Source organism: Chaetura pelagica, unplaced genomic scaffold (genome assembly GCF_000747805.2).
Source record: "Chaetura pelagica isolate M959 unplaced genomic scaffold, ChaPel_1.0 scaffold150, whole genome shotgun sequence".
In the NCBI taxonomy this organism is placed as follows: domain Eukaryota; kingdom Metazoa; phylum Chordata; class Aves; order Apodiformes; family Apodidae; genus Chaetura; species Chaetura pelagica.
The window spans coordinates 3,084,862-3,103,548 of record NW_009952052.1 but is presented as its reverse complement, the minus strand read 5'-3'; the positions used below and the strand labels follow the sequence as shown (position 1 = coordinate 3,103,548).

The 18,687-nt window shown below is 43.6% G+C and overlaps 2 protein-coding genes across 2 annotated transcripts; one reads left to right on the top strand and one right to left on the bottom strand.

Annotated features, from left to right (window-relative positions):
- Positions 1-272: 272 nt before the first annotated feature.
- On the top strand, positions 273-3,944 carry EEF1A1 (eukaryotic translation elongation factor 1 alpha 1). Its single transcript, XM_010003370.1, has 7 exons — positions 273-476; positions 1,365-1,544; positions 1,669-1,965; positions 2,223-2,373; positions 2,533-2,789; positions 2,996-3,230; positions 3,540-3,944. The coding sequence occupies exons 1-7, from the start codon at positions 333-335 to the stop codon at positions 3,662-3,664; spliced, it is 1,389 nt and encodes a 462-aa protein (XP_010001672.1). The 5' UTR covers positions 273-332; the 3' UTR covers positions 3,665-3,944.
- A 7,924-nt stretch (positions 3,945-11,868) lies between these two features.
- MTO1 (mitochondrial tRNA translation optimization 1) lies at positions 11,869-18,453 on the bottom strand. The gene is made up of 11 exons (XM_010003526.1): positions 18,412-18,453; positions 17,942-18,059; positions 17,061-17,350; positions 15,564-15,676; positions 15,233-15,423; positions 14,847-14,977; positions 13,976-14,180; positions 13,723-13,894; positions 12,900-13,018; positions 12,276-12,433; positions 11,869-12,096 (listed from the first exon to the last, which is right to left on the bottom strand). The coding sequence occupies exons 1-11, from the start codon at positions 18,451-18,453 to the stop codon at positions 11,869-11,871; spliced, it is 1,767 nt and encodes a 588-aa protein (XP_010001828.1).
- Between the last annotated feature and the right edge of the window lie 234 nt (positions 18,454-18,687).

Here is an 18,687-nt window from a genome sequence, read left to right as displayed (position 1 = left end):
TGCCCGGGCCGCCCTGCACGCGGGGCCGCCATGGCCGGTCCCTCGGCCGCCTCCCTGCGGGGCAGGGCGAGCGCCCACAAGGCTTAACCGGTGTCTTTTCTGGGGAACTTGCAGGTGTCAATTCTCTTTTGCCGAAAGAAAGACCTTAACTAACATCCGACATGGGAAAGGAGAAGACCCACATCAACATCGTCGTCATTGGACACGTCGATTCTGGCAAGTCCACCACCACTGGCCACCTCATCTACAAATGCGGTGGTGTTGTCTTTTCTGGGGAACTTGCAGGTGTCAATTCTCTTTTGCCGAAAGAAAGACCTTAACTAACATCCGACATGGGAAAGGAGAAGACCCACATCAACATCGTCGTCATTGGACACGTCGATTCTGGCAAGTCCACCACCACTGGCCACCTCATCTACAAATGCGGTGGTATCGACAAGAGAACCATCGAGAAGTTCGAGAAGGAAGCTGCTGAGGTGTGTGGGCCTGTGGCGTCCAGCGAAATTTCTGTGGCGCAGGGATGAATAACGAGAGATTTGGTTGCAAAACTCGGTTGCAAAGTGTGTTGTGGCCACAGGGAGGCAGGTTGGATGTAACTGTCCCAGTGGCTGAGCAAGTGCCGACGTGTTGTGTGGCCACAGGGCGGCACTGAGGCTGCAGTTGTCCCCGTGGTTCAACAAGTGCTAAAGTCTTGAATCTGCCATTATGTCAGTTGGTGAAGCTTGAATTGTGAAGTGTAGAATGAGGGAAAAGAGGTATACTCCAAAGCTATATTTGAATAATTAATACTTCACGTAATTTAGGAAGTGGAGTTCCCAGCTTCAGTCTTGGTGTACATATAGAGGATAAAGTTCTACTTTAAAAAAATGAGAAAGTTTTGGATTTTGGTGTTTGAATCTGTAGGAAGTCTTAACTGATAATATTTTTTTTTTCTCTGTAGTAGCAATATATGTCTTAATAAGCACATCACAGAATGAAACGTAGTGAACGTTGGGCTGAGTGGCAGGCAAAGCGTTGGTTATTGCAGGGATTGCATTAGAGAACTTGAATTCATTGAGGACACTTGATAGCAGAGCTTAGGCTCAAGAGATCTATCATAAAGATGTGTTAGTGCAATTAACAGGTTGTCAAGAGGGCTAAACTGTCAGCAAGTTAAATAACAGAAACTGGTTGGCATTTCTCACTATTAGTGCCAAGTGTATCTGGTTGCTTGTTTTACAAGCAACGACATTTCTGAGTGTTAAACCACTTGCTATTCTTAGATACTGTTATTTTGCCAGAGTGTGATCCTTCGGAAATTTATGCAGATAGTTCTAAAAAGGAGGAAACCAAACTTTTTTGTTTTTTGTTTTTTTAATCCATAGATGGGCAAAGGTTCCTTTAAATATGCCTGGGTCTTGGACAAGCTGAAAGCTGAGCGTGAGCGTGGTATTACTATTGATATTTCCCTGTGGAAATTTGAAACAAGTAAATACTACGTCACCATCATTGATGCTCCTGGACACAGAGACTTCATTAAGAACATGATCACTGGGACTTCTCAGGTATGTAAATATAACTAAGGATTTGGGGAGTTAAGGCAGGCTGTGCCATGGTTTGCTAAGGGGGTTCCCCTAGTATCTTGATTCATGTACAACAATTACAATTAGGGTTTCTTTCTTTCCAAAGGCTGATTGTGCTGTCCTGATTGTTGCTGCTGGTGTTGGTGAGTTTGAGGCTGGTATTTCCAAGAACGGGCAGACCCGTGAGCATGCCCTTCTGGCCTACACCCTGGGTGTGAAACAGCTGATTGTTGGTGTTAACAAGATGGATTCCACCGAGCCGCCTTACAGCCAGAAGAGATACGAAGAGATTGTCAAAGAAGTCAGCACTTACATCAAGAAAATTGGCTACAACCCAGACACTGTAGCATTTGTGCCAATTTCTGGTTGGAACGGAGACAACATGTTGGAGCCAAGCTCTAACGTAGGTTTGACATTTCTGTACACTAGGAAATGAAACTAGGGGTATTATTGAGATGAATTATGCAGTAGAAAATGCATGTTTTCTAATTGTTATGCTTGGAAGTGCTGAAGTAAGAAATTATCTAGTCCCAGTACTTCACAAATTCTTAATCTGCCGTTGCATACCAAGACAGTATTAAGATAAGCCACTTGGCCTTTCCTAGGCTTCTGTCATTAAAATTGGCAGACCATTGATTTGGGGGCTTGTTTTTGTTACAGATGCCCTGGTTCAAGGGGTGGAAGGTTACCCGGAAGGATGGCAATGCCAGTGGAACCACCCTCCTTGAAGCTTTGGACTGTATCCTGCCACCAACTCGTCCAACTGACAAGCCCCTGCGTCTGCCTCTTCAAGATGTCTACAAAATTGGCGGTAAGTGTTGTCTGTAATGCTTCTCACAGCTAATGTATGTGACAGAAATGCAGTTGTTTGCCTGAGAACTGTTTATTCAGGGGGAAAATCTCAAGTATTTTATCCTATAAGGGTATGCACTTACTGAGCAGAATTGCTAATGCTGCTTCTCTTTCACAGGCATTGGTACTGTACCAGTTGGTCGTGTGGAAACTGGTGTTCTGAAGCCAGGCATGGTGGTTACATTTGCCCCAGTCAATGTTACAACTGAAGTAAAATCCGTTGAGATGCACCATGAAGCCCTGAGTGAAGCTCTGCCTGGAGACAATGTCGGCTTCAATGTTAAGAACGTGTCTGTGAAAGATGTTCGCCGTGGCAACGTTGCTGGTGACAGCAAGAACGACCCTCCGATGGAAGCTGCTGGCTTCACTGCACAGGTAATTTTTGCAGCTATTTCAAGGTGTTTGAACTTTGGGTTGTGAAATACAAGAGTCTTGTTCCTTCTTACTGCTAGCAAGCTAAAGTGACACAGATGTGTTCTGAGATCTGTTTGCTCGAAGCAAGTAATGGAAAGTCCAGGCTGTGTAAGACACCTTTAGTATTAAAAATTATCCCAGTGTTAACGCTTTCTTGGGTTTTCTAGGTGATTATCCTAAACCACCCTGGCCAAATCAGTGCTGGTTATGCCCCTGTGCTGGATTGCCATACTGCTCACATTGCATGCAAGTTCGCTGAGCTGAAAGAGAAGATTGATCGTCGTTCTGGCAAGAAGCTGGAGGATGGCCCCAAATTCCTGAAATCTGGAGATGCTGCCATTGTTGACATGATCCCTGGCAAACCCATGTGTGTTGAGAGCTTCTCTGATTATCCTCCTCTTGGTAAGGCATCACCTAAAATGGGTTAAAACTGATCTCTGCAAAAAGAGGCTTCTTGACATCTAGTTTGGGGATGCAGCATGTTCAGTAAAATGTTGTCAAAAAGCTGTGACTTCAATAGAAACTTTAAAGTGCAACCAAAACAAAGCAATCCAGGGGATTCTCCAGATAATTAACCTGTCTCAATCCTAGTCTCAGGAAGTTTACTGTCATAGGGTGGTATTTATCTGGCCACTTAAGCCAAGTTGCATATTGCTGCTTGTGTAGGTGTGTAGCCCTAGACAAAAGTTCTAAAACCTGTTTTGTTTTCAGGTCGTTTTGCTGTGCGTGACATGAGGCAGACGGTTGCTGTTGGTGTCATCAAGGCAGTTGACAAGAAGGCTGGTGGAGCTGGCAAGGTCACAAAGTCTGCCCAGAAGGCCCAGAAGGCTAAATGAAAATTCTGTACATCAGCTGCCACCTCAGTCTTAATCAGTGGTGGAAGAACGGTCTCAGAACTGTTTGTCTCAATTGGCCATTTAAGTTTAATAGTAAAAGACTGGTTAATGATTACAATGCATCGTAAAAGCTTCAGAAGGAAAAGAATGTTTGTGGACCATTTGTTTCGTGGCAGTTTTTAAGTTATTAGTCTTTAAAATCGATAAATTTTTTAAAATGGAAACTTGACCAAAAATCTGTCACAGAATTTGAGACCATTAAAACAAAAGTTCAATGCTATGTCTCTGTGTTCTTTGGGTTAATGTTAAGCTTATAGAAAAACCTATTTCCAGTCATGGTGGGATAAAAAAGGATCAATGTTACTTTAATATGCTTAGAAATTGCAAAGCAAATACTCAAATTTGCTGACTCTGAAACAGCAAAATTCAGTTGTAAGTTTAGTTTGAAGCGGTCTAAGCCTTAAAAAACATCAATTCTGTGGTGCTTTCTTAAAGATGGTTTCTAGATTGGACAGCACAAATGCCAGGTGCCTTCTAAGATGCATTGAGTAAAACCATGAAAACTTTACATTAGAGAGGATAGCGTGAACAAACACATTTAACCTTAAGAAAACAAAGATCAGGTGTTGGACTTCCCATAAGTCTTGTACACAGGCTTACAGTTTTTTGGGGGGGAACTGATTGTGTAGATCTTTAAAAATTAGACACACCTAAATGTTTTCTAATATATATATAGTGAGGCATTCAGTAGCTAAATTTTGAAAAGCAATTTTGTTCAGGAGGCTTTGACCACCCAGTCTCTGAATTGACCCACCATTACAGCATCTTGCTCAGTTTTATTTCAAAATCAAAGCTCAGAAGCAGGCAGGTGTTTCTACTGGCTTCCAACAGGATGGGATTTGTATCTGTCCTGCTAGGTTGTTCTGAATTACTGAACTTGGAAGTCAAGGATGTTCTGGGGTGTCTGCTTGAAGAACATTATGAACATACTGGTGCGTTTCTTCAGGCAGTGTCATGCACACTGGTATGCAGTGGGGTTGAAGATTTGGATCAGTCAATTGAAGTGGACTTAGGTAACTGGTCTGGAACATTAATTATTAGGTAAATAATCCAAGTAAGACATTTTGGTCTATAAGAAATACCAAGTGTAATAAATGGGCATTCCAGAATAAAAGTCTCACTTTGAATTGGTAAATGGAGACAAGCAGTTAATGAATAATTGGATCTGGCTTGCATAATGATGCAGCTGTTTTACTAACCTTTAACATTATTTCCCCACAGCAGCCCCATGTAAGCTTAAAAAAAATACAGTATCTTCGAAGGATTGCTGTTCTATGGCACCAGTATGTTCTATGTAACAGCTATATTCTCTCATTTGTTTTCCTTCCTCAGCTATGTGCTTGCTCTGTAGGAACTCGTATCTGTACTGCTTGGATAATCCTGAACTGCTGTTACTTTCATGCTCTTTGTTTTCTTTGGTTGGATCTTTAAATGTTTTTGCTTGCCTTCTGTTTAATGCTCTTACACACTAGTTTTGAAGGTGTAGATGTACTGAGCACAGGGGAAGCAAGGGCTAGAGCACACTTCAGTCTCTGTAGAAGACTGGAGTCCAGCAAAGGCCATTTCATCATGATTCTACTTATATTATTCTTACTTGAATTCTACTTTAAAAGGTTTGTTAGTATCCTTAAGGCAACAGGAAGTGCATGACTTCAAAATGGAGACACTACCGTTGCCATAATAAAGCTAAAGTACCTTGCCAAATCTGCCTGGTTTTCAGTTAAACCGCTGACTTTTCCAGGCGACTGGTCAGACTGGTTCATCAAAGTGCAGAGCTCTCATTGAGTTGAAAACTGCTTTGGCACAAACTGCGCCTTTGGTGCAGCTGAGTTATTTGGATTTCTGACATTCCTGTGTCCTGCAGGATGTTTGGTTTGGCTAGCCAGGGCCTCATTGCGTTGCCCAGGCTGTTTGCAGTTTCTCTGTGCTCTTTGCACAGTGTCCTCTTAAGTTGGGTGTACTTGCCCTGTTACTGTTTGGAAGTTGGCTTGTAATAAGCAACTGACACAAATTGAAGCCTTAAGGCAAAGTAACGTTTTAAATAGCATTAGGTGTTTGAAGTGTCTGATCCTAGCTAGGGGCAGCTGAAGGAAGGGCAGAGGCTAAAGTAAAGCAGTGCAGCTATTTCAGGAGGCTATTTTCTGATCAGCTGCACATAGATGACAAAAACTGCAGTGTGGCACCTGTAAAAGCTGCTGGGAAGATGTTTCATGTTAAAATGATCCAGCTGAGCAGGTTGAAGGCTTTGTAGTTTGGGGCAGAAGGGGTTGTTCTGCCTTCAGGAGAGGAAAGGGGGGGGAAGCTAAAGCCTTGAGGACAGTTTTGAAGCTAGAAACTTTGTTGTGTGCAGTAAAAACAAATATACACTTGTGAATGCTCTGCCTGTGATACTAAGATTGCTTTTGAGTATTTAAAACCTTGATCTTACACAAATTTTGTTTGGTTTTTTGTGGTTTTGGTTTTTGGTTTTTTTCTTTTACTATTGTAGACCAGTTTTGCTTTCTATACACTAATGCAGTGCCATCTCAGTTCTTTTGTTAAAATCTTTGACTACCTGGGGAAATTGTTAGACTTTTGTAAACAAAACTTGGGAATAAAACTACTTTGGTCAAACTTTTAATAAATGTTAATAGTTGAGAATTGTATTTGTCTTCTGACTGCTTATTTCTTTGAGTACCTTTTACAGCTGTCCTTAACTCTTTCTCTACTGTCCTACAATGCTGGTGATGTTTATACAGAAGTGTGAAAAGCTTGCTGCCATGGTGATGTAGCTAGCTGAAGGCAGAAAACTGGCTAGAATGTTGACCTTATTTAATCTGTTTTGAGATTTACTACTTAAGGTGGCAGTGGGGAGCTGGGAGATTGAAATGTGATTTCCTTTTCAGATGGTGACCCATGCTTTGGGAGTCCAGAGGGCTTTCAGTGCACAGAAATATTCCAAAAATGCAGGTGGTAAGATGATCAGGGACTTGGATACAACAAAGCCTGATCTGCATAGGGAAATGGAGCAGCACAGTCAGAGTGGCTATAGCCAAGCAATTTCTTACTCAGTTTTGTTTCCCTAGATGACTGCTTCAGGCTGAAATAGAATGGGCTCTGCACAGGCTGCTGCCCCAAGGTGTTTGTATCTCAGACCAGCTAGTGCAAGGGTAGAGACTGGAATAGGTAATTTTTGAAATTGCAGGTGAAAAGACTTCATTTACGTTCTGATTGTAGCTAACTCAACATATTTTGAAAGGCATTGACAAACTTGGACAAATTACTGATGTTTTTTCTAAATGTAAGTATTTTAAATTTTAGGTTTGGTCAAGGTAAAACCATGTAAAAACAAATTAAACTTTGTACTGTGGGGGGATATCCCTTTCCTCACTGATGTTAAAATGATTCAGTACCTGTTAAGAACAACATAAATTGTCTGGATCACAAACACAACTTGCCTGGTTGTAATTTATATTAATGTTTATGTAGTGCCTAGAGAGGGCTTGGAGGGTGGAGGGAGGGCAGATGAGTTACCATGTTCCAGACTCTGCAAAGCACAACAGATGTGTATTATTCAGTTTGGCTGGTCCCTGAAGTGGTTGCAAGAAGGAGCCTTACTTGCTGGGAAGGATAGAGGCTGAGCCTTCCTTATTTACCTTTAAAGCCTCTTCAGTGCTAGCCAAATTAGTTTGTTTTCCCACCCTTTTGCAGGGCAGCTGGGCTTTGGCTGGCCCTGGAGGATGTGGGTGTGTGAGGGAAGGCATGGGGAAAGAACCCTGATGGAACAAGTAAGGGGTTTTGTGGAGAGGTCTGCCCTGAGGAGCTGCTGTTCCCATAGTGTACGCAGGCTGAGGAAACTAATTTTGCCCACCTTTTGGGTGACCTAGGATGTTTTGCTCTGTGCTTCCTTCAGAACAGGACAGTTCCCCTCCCTTGCCTATCTTCATGCAGGCAGCTTCCAAGTAGCTGTTTTCACAACCTTTGCAAGGTCTAACCTTCTTGGACTTCTCGCAGCCCTCAGTTTGCCTGTTTGCTCCTGGATCTAAAATGGATCTTCCTTTGCTGGTTATCTGGTTGTCTTTTTTCTCAGTCCCTCTGTAGTTGGTGCTTCCCTGAGGTCCTGCGCAAAGCGGCTGCTCCATCTGGGTGGGAGCCTCTCTCTACAAGACTGTTTTTCTCTCGCTGACTTTTCAGTGCAAATTGCAAATTCTTGACACTACTAACACCTTTGAGTTTACAATTATTATTTTCCAGTCCTTGAATTCTTCATGTTGATTGACTGCACTAGGTAGTACTTTCTGTCTAGGAGTTTAACCCTCTGAAATTCCAAATCTTAAAAAACAGCCAAACCATAAGCTAAAGAGGAATAAATTGTGACCATGGCAAAATAACTGGGCCCAATTACAATTTCTCCTGCAATGCTTCTACTGCTTACCAAGGGGAAGGCTGAAACCACTTGAGGAAGAGAGCACCCAGGGTGCAGAAGAGCTGAAGAAACGTGGGAGATGGCAAAACTGTTTTTAGCTTTTTCTTAATCCTTTTTAGTCCCTTCAGATTATTTCAGCATTATAAATCAATTACATGATTGCCTGCTTTTTCTTTTTTTTTTTTTTTATGAGGTTACATTCTCTGGCTGCATATCAGTAATTCTTTAATCCTTTATGTTTCAAATATTTACACAGTGTAATTGAAATGGGAAGAGCCACAGCAGAGCATGTTTCTCCACCCCAGGTCCCTGTTCTGCAGGGCTCACTGCAGCTGGCTGGCAAGGCAGCTGACTCAACCTGCACAGCCATGGGAACACAAGACCACTTTCCCTTCCTGGAGGGGTTCTATTGCAGGTAGGGCTGAAATTTAAAAGAAACTATCAGGTTCTGCTTAACTGCAGTCACCTGGACACATCTTAAGCAAAACTCCTAGTTCTTTCCTTTGATAGATGTGCATACGCATACTTTTTCCACATATAGCATACAACTACATCAACTACATGTGTATATTGTGTATCTTTTATTAATGTGTGCGTGTGTGTATATATGTATATATAAGGTGCCTACTTTCTCTTTTTTTTTTACTTATGCAGCTTCCAGACTTATAAGAAACCTGCAGTTCCCGTTTGGAAGCTGGATTCTAAACTAATTCTATAGTAAATAGAATGAAAAAAACTCACAAGTGACTAAATATTTAGTTATTATTTATTATTTCTATAGAATATTTGATATTATTAATAAATGAATATTTATTATTAAATAGTTAATATTTAGTTTTATAAGTTGGGCTGTGGTTCTACTAACAGGACATGGATATTTTGGAGAAAGCGATGTAGGCTCATTTGGTGTTGAGTTGTTTCTGTGTAAAACAAGCCCTTAAATAGCCTTTCCCAGAGGAAAAAAAAAATTAACTACTCCTTTTTTTTTAAGTGTAATCATAGGTTTGTTCCTACTTGACTTATTTCTGGTAATAATAACTAACATCATGTAGTCTGCTGCTAACATGCTTTTATGAATGGCAGTTCCCTAATTCTTTGGAGAAGCCACGGGGATGTCCATGTAGGCACAGGGACCAGGGAAAGGAAGAGCAGTGCTTAACAAGAGCTCTGCTCTGTCTCAGTCACTTCCTTGCAGGGGCAAACCCTGTGACTCATTTCTGGGTTCAAATTCCTGGGACTTCCACACACAGCTGAGGAGAGCTGAGATCACAGCCTGTGACATGACTGCTCTGCTCCTGGTACAGCTCATGCCCAACGCCCACCACCCTCAGCCAGCCCTGCTCTGCAGCAGTGTCACTGCTGCCCGGCCAAAGTCCCATAAGGTGTTATGGGACAAGGACAAAACCTCACCGAAGCAGCCAGCTCAGCAGTACCTGCCACAGCACTGACTCCAAAAATCCTGTCTGCTTGTTACAAAAGCCACCATCTGGTCATACACGGCAATTTTCAAGTTAAGCCACGTAAAACTGCAACCAAGGAGACTAGTCACAAGCCTGTTGTCAGCTCCCCTCTCTTCCTGCTGCCTTGTACTGTGCAGAATGAGCTCATTCCCCACCTGGCTCCGTGCCTGCTTTTCAATTAACCACATCAAGCTCTAAGTCATTTGGAACAAGAACAGCATGTGCTAATCAGTCCCCAGCAGTGGCTGTGCCTCTTGGGGCTTGTGCTGGGAGCTGCAGCTGATGCTTGACATGAAGGCCTTCACTTCTCACTTCATCTGACCCCCGTCTCCACTGTGGCATTGGCCTTGGCTGAACCCTGCTCCTTCTGGGGTGCTTGTGGGGGCTCTGCAGACCTGCTCCCCCAGCAGGGAGATGCTGACTCTGTAGACACATACAGGGAAGCTGAGGACAAGGGCATGTACTTATGCCAAGTTTTCCATTCTAGCAGATGGACATCATTAACCCACATATGTGAACAGAGGACACCCTGTCTTAACAAGAAGCTCACCAGTGGCCAAAGACCCACTTCACACTGAAACAGGGAGTAGTTGTTACAAAGTATCTGCTGGACAGCAAAGCATCTACACACTTCTGGCTTCTATTTTCCACCTTTTCTAACAGACCATGGCTGTGCATTAATAAATTGCTAAAAGCAAGAAAAGCAAAAGCCTGGTCCTCCTGCTTTTCCTTTGATACTGGTGCAGCCCAACTCAGTAAAACCTCTGATGTGTGTGAGCCCAGGTCTTTGTCGCACGGAAATAAATTCAGCACAGAAAGCTGTTTGCTTTTGTAGCAGAGTGCAAGGGGCTTGCCTTTCAAGACACACATTACTTGAAGCGAGGTTTTCCTGTTAAAATTATTGAACTAGGGAATTCTTGAACAAGAACTAGGAAATGCAGTTTTGAGATTGCACAATCTGTTTAGAAGAGAGAGGATGAAGGTGTCAATAGGGCTTCCTTCCTACTTAGATGTAGTTTTTCAGACATAGGTACATCAAAACCAAACACAACACAAAGCTAATGCAGTGAAGAAACCACAACACTTTCTTTTGAAGCTGCATTGCTTTGAACTTGGAATAGGTAGTAAGACAAGTGATTGCGGGCTGCTTTGCAACTTCAAGAGCACCATACCTGGACCCTCCGCTCCACTGCAGAAAGTGTAGGTGCCTTCCTTACTCTAAACTTAAGGCTTACAGGGTTGAAATAATTCTTTGAGCCAACAAAGCTGAAAGAAAAGTAGGCCATGGACATAAAGGGGCAGATATACATTAGCTTTTCTGAGCCATTCTGACATGAACTGACCTACAGATCACGTCTGAAGGGGTTCCATACAAGCCAATGGCTGGTGACAAGACACTCTCAGGCAAGCAGATGATGCCTCACAGAAAGCTGAAAGCTCTGCACTTCCTCCTGCTGCATGACACGGTCTCTGTCAACAAAAAGGATTTGCTCTGACTCCTTTCTCCAGACAGGAGACCTGACATGGTCCTCACCTTCCTCAGTGACCTGGCCCAGACAGCAAGTCTCGCTCCAGCTGCCTTCACCCACTTCGTAGCAAATCTCGCCCAAACTCACCTGCATGAATTATGGCTCAGTGAACTTTCAAGGCCCTGCTGAAAACTAAGCGACCACCAAGTCCTTCAGGAAGCTTCAAGATGAGCTTTATTTATTTTAAAGGAGAAAAAACGCAAAACAACCAGGATACAGTGTTTACATCCCATTGGTCTCCTACGTAAGTTTAAGTATTCTGTGTGGCATACAATTTCATAGCCAAGGTCTCCTGCTGGTTGACGTCACACCAAACCACCAGACTGTGTGTAGTCACTGCACAGCTAAGAACACAAATACTGAAGTCAACGGAACAACCTTTCCAGCTGAAATCCTCACATGCTGCCATGGGTTCAGCACGGTAACATGCCTTATTCGTTTCAGAAGAGCAAAACACTGTCCTTTCCAAGATGCTTTAGAACAGTTTTTGACTATCTGACATCTTCCAAATGAGTGGAATTTTGAAAGCAATTCCCCTATCTTTTCATTTGGATTGGCAAAACCACAGGCTGTATTTAGGCCCCCTGAGCATTTACTTAAGGTTTGTGCATTCATCATCTTTGTTCTACTCAATGACACTGCCACGGGACATAACTAGAACTGCTTTGGATCCAGCCAGCATCACTTTTATCTGTGAAGAGGCTGGTGAGCACAGGTGATCTTGCCACTTTCTCTCAGGAGTACACTTCTCTACAAAGGTGTTTTCACAAAGGTACTCTCTGGTTCATCTTCAGAAAGCTCTGCTGAAATCAGTCTTTGGGAAGTTGCCTTCTCTGAGCACATTTTTCTTGGTAAATACTTGCCAGTCTGAGGTAAAGCCTTTAGCTTCTCTGTCCTCTGGTGATTGGTTTTCACAAATCTGAGGAGGTTCACAACAGCAGCTGGTGTAATTCCAGGGATGCGACTGACTGCACCGATCTGCGTGTGGCAACAGGAGCAAGTTAATCAAGCACAAATGTCTACATTGGAGCTAGTGAGAAGCAAGATAAAAACTTGTGGGTATTGCTTTCCCTAATTCTCCTCACCCTCCCTGTCCCTTGGGAAGGCACAGAAGGGATTTCATTGCTGCTCATCCTTGCTGTGACCTGGTATCTTACCGTCTGGGGACGATTAGAGTCCAGTTTCTCCCGCACCTCTGCAGAGAGTGATGCATCAATAGCAAAGTAATCCAGGTCCTCTGGCAGTCGGAGGGCTTCATCACGACGTACTTCTTCTATTTCCTGCTGCTGATTGACTACACACCACTCATAAGCAGCTGTGATGGAAGATCAGGGAAACAAGAAGACCAGATATAGATGTTCACGTGAAACAGGTCACTTGCAGAAATCCTTCGAAGCAGAATGAGCAAATCCACTGAGATGGTCAGAAGCTCCTAAGGAAGCTTCCAGCCTCACAGACTGAAGAGCCTAATTCACATAATTTCTTTGGAAGAAGTCATACTCTTTGTTACAGGGTACACAGGTTGGCTTTTCCTCTCATCCTGGAAAAGGACGGTCTACTGGACAGAGCAGTGAGGAGGAAAAACCCAGGAGAGATCTCACTTTACAAAGTGTTACACAGGTGCTCTCACAGAGCTGTGACCTATAGTAAAAGGTGCCTGCTCTGACAATAGTATTTCACTAACCAGCAATGTGAAAAACGCTGGGATGAATGGACTGGCTCTCCCAACTGAGCAAAACGTATGCAAATCCCACTAAGAGATCATAACTCTTGTACTCTACCTTCTATTTTCAGTCTCTCTGCCAGTTCTCTCCATTGAGCAAACTTTCCCAGGGGCTCTGGAACAGCCTTTCCCAGAACCTCCATGTTGGCCTCTGGATATTGAAGGATTTCAAAGGCACTGTGGAGAGTAAGAGCAAGTTTTTACAATAGGAAGGAATCACTTGCATAAGGCAGATTTACAGCTGTTCCCAGCTCAAAAGTGTAAAACTCTCAGCATAAGCTGGAACAACTGCAGAGCCAAGCTCACCTCCCTACCATCTCCTCTCAACGTACACAAAAGCAGTTCAGCTCTTTAGGAGGGGCTCTTTATGAAAAATGAGCAACCAGATAGAAGGCAGAAGGAAAAGACATCAAGGGGAGCCCTGCACACAGACTGAGTCAGCCTGACCTTAGTAACTGATTAAAAACAACAGAAAAGATAAAGTGAGGTAAAGGATGGGTAAGGGAAGCAAGGGCCTCTGTGTACAAGAACAGCTGCCACCTGACACTTGCTGCTTTATCAAGCTTTCAGCAAAACTGCACCCCACTGGAAAACTGTGACCACTTGGTGACACTCTCAGTAAGGACAGCAAGAAGTCACTGGGCCAGTGGAGTATCCCCATGCTTTGGGAGCCTATGTCAGCACCAGGAGACATGGCATAGTAAAAACACCAACGTCACACTTACTCTACAGGCAAATATCAGATGTCTGTCCCCTGAAGGTGATAAAGCTGGAATCTTGGTGTACTGACAGCTCCAGGGGGATGGACACATGGTGCAAAACAACTAGCCAGATGCGCTAAAGAGTAAGTCAGCCCAGAAAGCTCCAGTTCTAAACTTTACCTAGCAGGTGACCTTCGACTGCTACTGATGGGAACTTCTGGTATTAACTGGGACCATTTGGATATGCTGAACTGAAGGGATTTTAGTGTTGCAATTCCATCCTCCAAAGCAGTTCTCATCTGAACTGCTTGGTCGTATCGCTGCTGTGACACACACCCAGCTTCTTCAAAACCTGCAGAGATGGATGGCATATGAGACAACGCTCTACAACCAGGCAGGGCTGCTCACTGCAAGAGCCACTGCAGTAAGATACCTCTGTGGGTGAGCCTGGCATCAGCGTTGTCAGGCCGCAGGGACATGCGGAACTCCACGCGGCTGGTGAACATCCGGTAGGGCTCAGTGGTGCCCAGCGTGGTGAGGTCATCGATCAGGACACCAATGTAGCCTTCGGTGCGACTGACAATGAAAGGGGGCTTGCCATGAACCCGCAGGCAAGCGTTGATGCCAGCAATCACACCCTAGGGAGACAGGAAACAAAACAAAACACACTTATCAGTCTCTTTGTGGCTAAACAGCAGCACATCTGCCTCCAAAGACTCGTGTGTCAAAATGTACCTTGGAAAACACAATAGTCTGTGCCAGTAATCTAGGCAGTTCTTCCCTTGTGATACTAACAGTGTCTGAAAGGCTTCCTGGCCCCTGCTGACAAGACTAGAGACAATTTCCATGTGTTCTCTGTTACATCCAGTGCACAGTCTTCATGCTGACATCTGACAGCACTTCCAATTACTTTTGTTACAGCAATCTCAGTAACAGCAACTGTAGATGCTACAAGTAAGAGTGACAGAGCACTGGAACAGACTGCCCAGGGAGGTTGTGGAGTCTCCCTCACTGGAGACATTCAAAACCCACCTGGATGAGTTCCTGTGTGATGTACTCTAGGTGACCCTGCTCTGGCAGGGGGGTTGGACTAGATGATCTCTCGAGGTCCCTTCCAGCCCCTAAGATTCTATGATTCTATGATTCTATGACGTAAGAATAGCTGGGCAAGTCTGGAGGCGAGGTGAACAACCACGGTAATAACATCTCATTAGCACAGAATGGGCCTGGCAAGACTGCGTATCAAAAACAAATGCCAAGACAACACCTCTTCCTGAGTGCTGAGCATACACAGAGTCACCCACCTGAGCTGCAGCTTCTTCATAGCCTGTAGTGCCGTTTATCTGGCCTGCAAAGAAGAGGCACTGAACGAGACGGGACTCCAGAGAAGCAGTCAGCTGACGGGGATCTAAAAAATCATACTGCACACCATAGCCTGTGACAGACAACAAGACAGGTATTATGGGAGGGATTTGGATGGTCCCTGTTTATCATCAAAGGCAACCAGTGGAGCTGAGTGACTTAGCTTTTCAATTTTTATTTACAATTTAAAAGAAACTAAGGAAAAGTTTCCCTTTTTTAAAGTAAGTACAAATTACTTTTGTTTCATGTTTCCTTTGTTTTGCTAATTGCTTTTTATGAACTGGTAACCAATCCAATCAATACCTTTAAAACTATTCACTTTCCTCACCTGGCTGTAACATCTTGGCTTTTTCCAAGCCTGGGGTGGATTTGATCACCTGCTCCTGGAGCTCAGGTGGCAGCGTCATGGACATGCCTTGGGGATAAATGACATTGGACTCCAAACCTTCAGGCTCCAGCCACACCTGGTGTTCTCGGTTTGGGAAGCGCAGAACCTTTGACTCAAGAGAGGGACAATACCTGCAACAGTAAATAAAGAGCCATGAGTACCACCTGACGTGAAGAAGTAACTTTCTGGAAGCAAAGCAGGGGAGATCCACATTTTCAGACAGATTGTCAGCTTATGCCATAGAAAGCCCTGCATGATGCCACATACGTACCGTGGGCCCCTTGTTGTCTCCCTGATATGGCTGTTCAGGTGGAGGTTATCATTGATAATTTGCTGGGCTTTCAGGGTAGTGCGGGTCAGGTAACATGACAGCTGATCTTCTGGCTGAAAGAGGCCAAAGCTCACTCTAAGTTAACTGAGTCACAATACTTTTTCTCTTACTGAACAATTCTATTTGAGGATCTCCAAGGACTTTTCCATGACAGCTGGCTGTCATTTTCTGGAGAGATGAGTAGTGCTGTCATAGCTACTGTACAGACAGAACACGAGCAATTAAGAGAGCTTGAGCAACTTGCCCAAAACCAGACCAAGAACAGAACTTGCAAGTCCAGACTTCAAGTCCTATTCTATACAATGTGTTCCTAGTTACAAGATGATATTCCTATTAAACCAACACATTATATCACAGTATTCCTATTAATCGCAGGAATTCAAAGCTCTGAAGGTAAGGGCTGACTCTGCAGCTAACAGCCAATTAAGAGTTAGGTGAATTAAAAAAAAAGAAACAAACAAAAGAACTCTCAACCTCCTGCAATTAACATAGAAAATTCAAGGTTTGGAAAAAAGACAACTTACCATGTCAAGTACTTAACTGATTTTTCTGAAAAAGTCAATAGACTCGCATTCAAAATAATAATGTTGCACCTCAACTCCTTAAAAATCTTTTGTACACTACCAGGGCATTCAAGGAACATTACTTTCACCCACACCTCAATTACAATAGGTGATTGCAATTCCTTTATCTTAACTGATTTTTCTGAAAAAGTCAATAGATTCGCATTCAAAATAGTAATAATGTTGCACCTCAACTCCTTAAAAATCTTTTGTACACTACCAGGGCATTCAAGGAACATTACTTTCACCCACACCTCAATTACAATAGGTGATTGCAATTCCTTTATGCTCTGGTGCAAATTAGTTCTGTGCTGTTTAACTACACCGTGTACGAATGCCATCCATTTTCCAAGATTTTCCTTGGAAAATTGAGTTTCTTCTGCTTTTAAGTTACTGTTTAACATGCCACCTCTTTGCTCTGTGGATAACGTCATCCTTCCTCTTTCCTAGTCAACATGATTAATGATTTCTAATTTAAACATTCAAATCTTACTTTAGAGCTAGGATAACAAGCAAGACATCATAAATCTCCACAATACAGGTCTAATACTGGAAGTATTTTGTAAACCACCCACATAGCCAGCACGTGAAGACTACTGCTAACAACACTGTATTTCACACAATCTGACTCTAAAAGTAAAGACAGTTTAGTGCTCAAGTTCAGAAATGGGAGGGGAAAGGCACTTGTTTCAAAATAAAACAAGAAATGTTTCCCTTTGCACTAAGAGTCACCAGAAAGAAAGCACCTCCAGTAGGAATCCAGCCCAGCTCCCTTTCCCAGCCATCATCATCCTGAATGTCCTGATTCTGAGCAGGACATTGCCAGAATTGGTCCCCACCTGGGTCTATAAGCATTTGATGTCTGCTACCCTACCTTGATCCACACAGACTCGCTCAGGAAGCTGAAGGGCACTGGAGGGTTGTCAGCTGCACGTTCCTCCAGACCACTGAAGTCAATTGTGTCTTTGGCAAGGCGGGGGGGTGTGCCAGTCTTCAGCCTGCCCACAGCAAACCCCAGTCTCTCCAGAGTCTGAGCCAGCCCGATGGCTGGCTGGTCCCCTAGCCTCCCAGCTGGGTGCCTCTCCAGCCCGATGAGGACCATGCCCCTCAGAAACGTTCCGGTGGTCAGGATCACGCTCCCAGCATGTACCGTGCTCCCATCCCCTGTAACAGCAAGTTTTCAGAGATACACATATTTTAGTGCTGACAAAGCCCTGGTATTCTGGTGTTTCTAAAACCAAGCTGCCACTGACCACTGAGGGTTTGTCCATCTTTTATTATTTAATCAAATCTGCATTTCAATAATAAAAGCATTAATAGTAGTAACTGCAGTAAGCAGCACGTTCCTTTACAAAGAAAACCCACTCCTGAGAAAACTCCTATCCAGGGCTTTATTTCAGAAAGTTTGTTTACTAGAACAGCAAGGGTTAATAAAGCACCAGTCTGCTAGTAACAGGACACCACTGCCCTGTAACGTAGTTGGTAGCATAGGCCATTTACCACATAAAAGCTCAAAATGCAGCAGGGAGTTCAGTATCATTAGCCTGCAGAAAATTAAACTTAGGTAACCTCTCAGTATCCTATCAATCCAGGTATGCTTTTCATTGCATTACAAATATTAACCTAGTTTAATTCACAGTTGTCCTAAATCACCTCTACTGGCTAATTCAACTTTCACACTGATGAATCAGAAATATTTACCCCAAAGGCTGCATTTAGTGCAGAGTAACTGCAGGTGTTTATGGAGCCACGTACCCAGAACAACTCCTGTGACTCGGCATTTCCCAGGGTGGTCGGGTTCTGGCTCTGTCAAGAGAAGATCCTCCACAGACGCCTCATGAACTGTCAACAGTGGTGTGTTAAGGATTTCTTTCTGTCATGAAAGGAGTTACTGCAAAAGTCTAGGAAGTTTTGAGACATATGAGCAGTCCCAAACCCTGCTGACTGCCAAAGCATCTACCTCCCTCCTCCCTTCTCCACTCTTACTGGCTCACCTGGCTGACATGTGGTTACTATACTATCCTGATCTACCAAGTAGAACTTTTAATTCACAGATAAAGACTTTAGAACAACTATTTGGTCATGATGCCTGACCTATATAAAATGCTACAGAATTTTTTAAAACTACGCTGAGCTTCAGCAACCTTCACTGCACTAAAGTGCCAAACAGAAAGGTATCTAGGTTTGACAGGAAAATATTAAAAACCAAAGCACCCCCCCATCACCCTCTGTAGTCTATTCCAATACTTCAGATTTGAGTAATTCATTCTAACACTCCAGCCTAGAGACACACACAAGGAAACCACTGGAAGAAAAAGCATGTTTTTAAGCTAGCTGGTCTCTTTAAGAACAGCTGCCATTTTTATCAGACTCTATATATGTAGATACCCCTACACACCGTTAGTTACCCTCAACAGGGCAATCTCGGGGCCACTCGCACTCCCGCTCCCAGGCTGATGCTCTCCCACCCCTCCTGGGTCCCGGCCGGGGAAGGCTGGTGC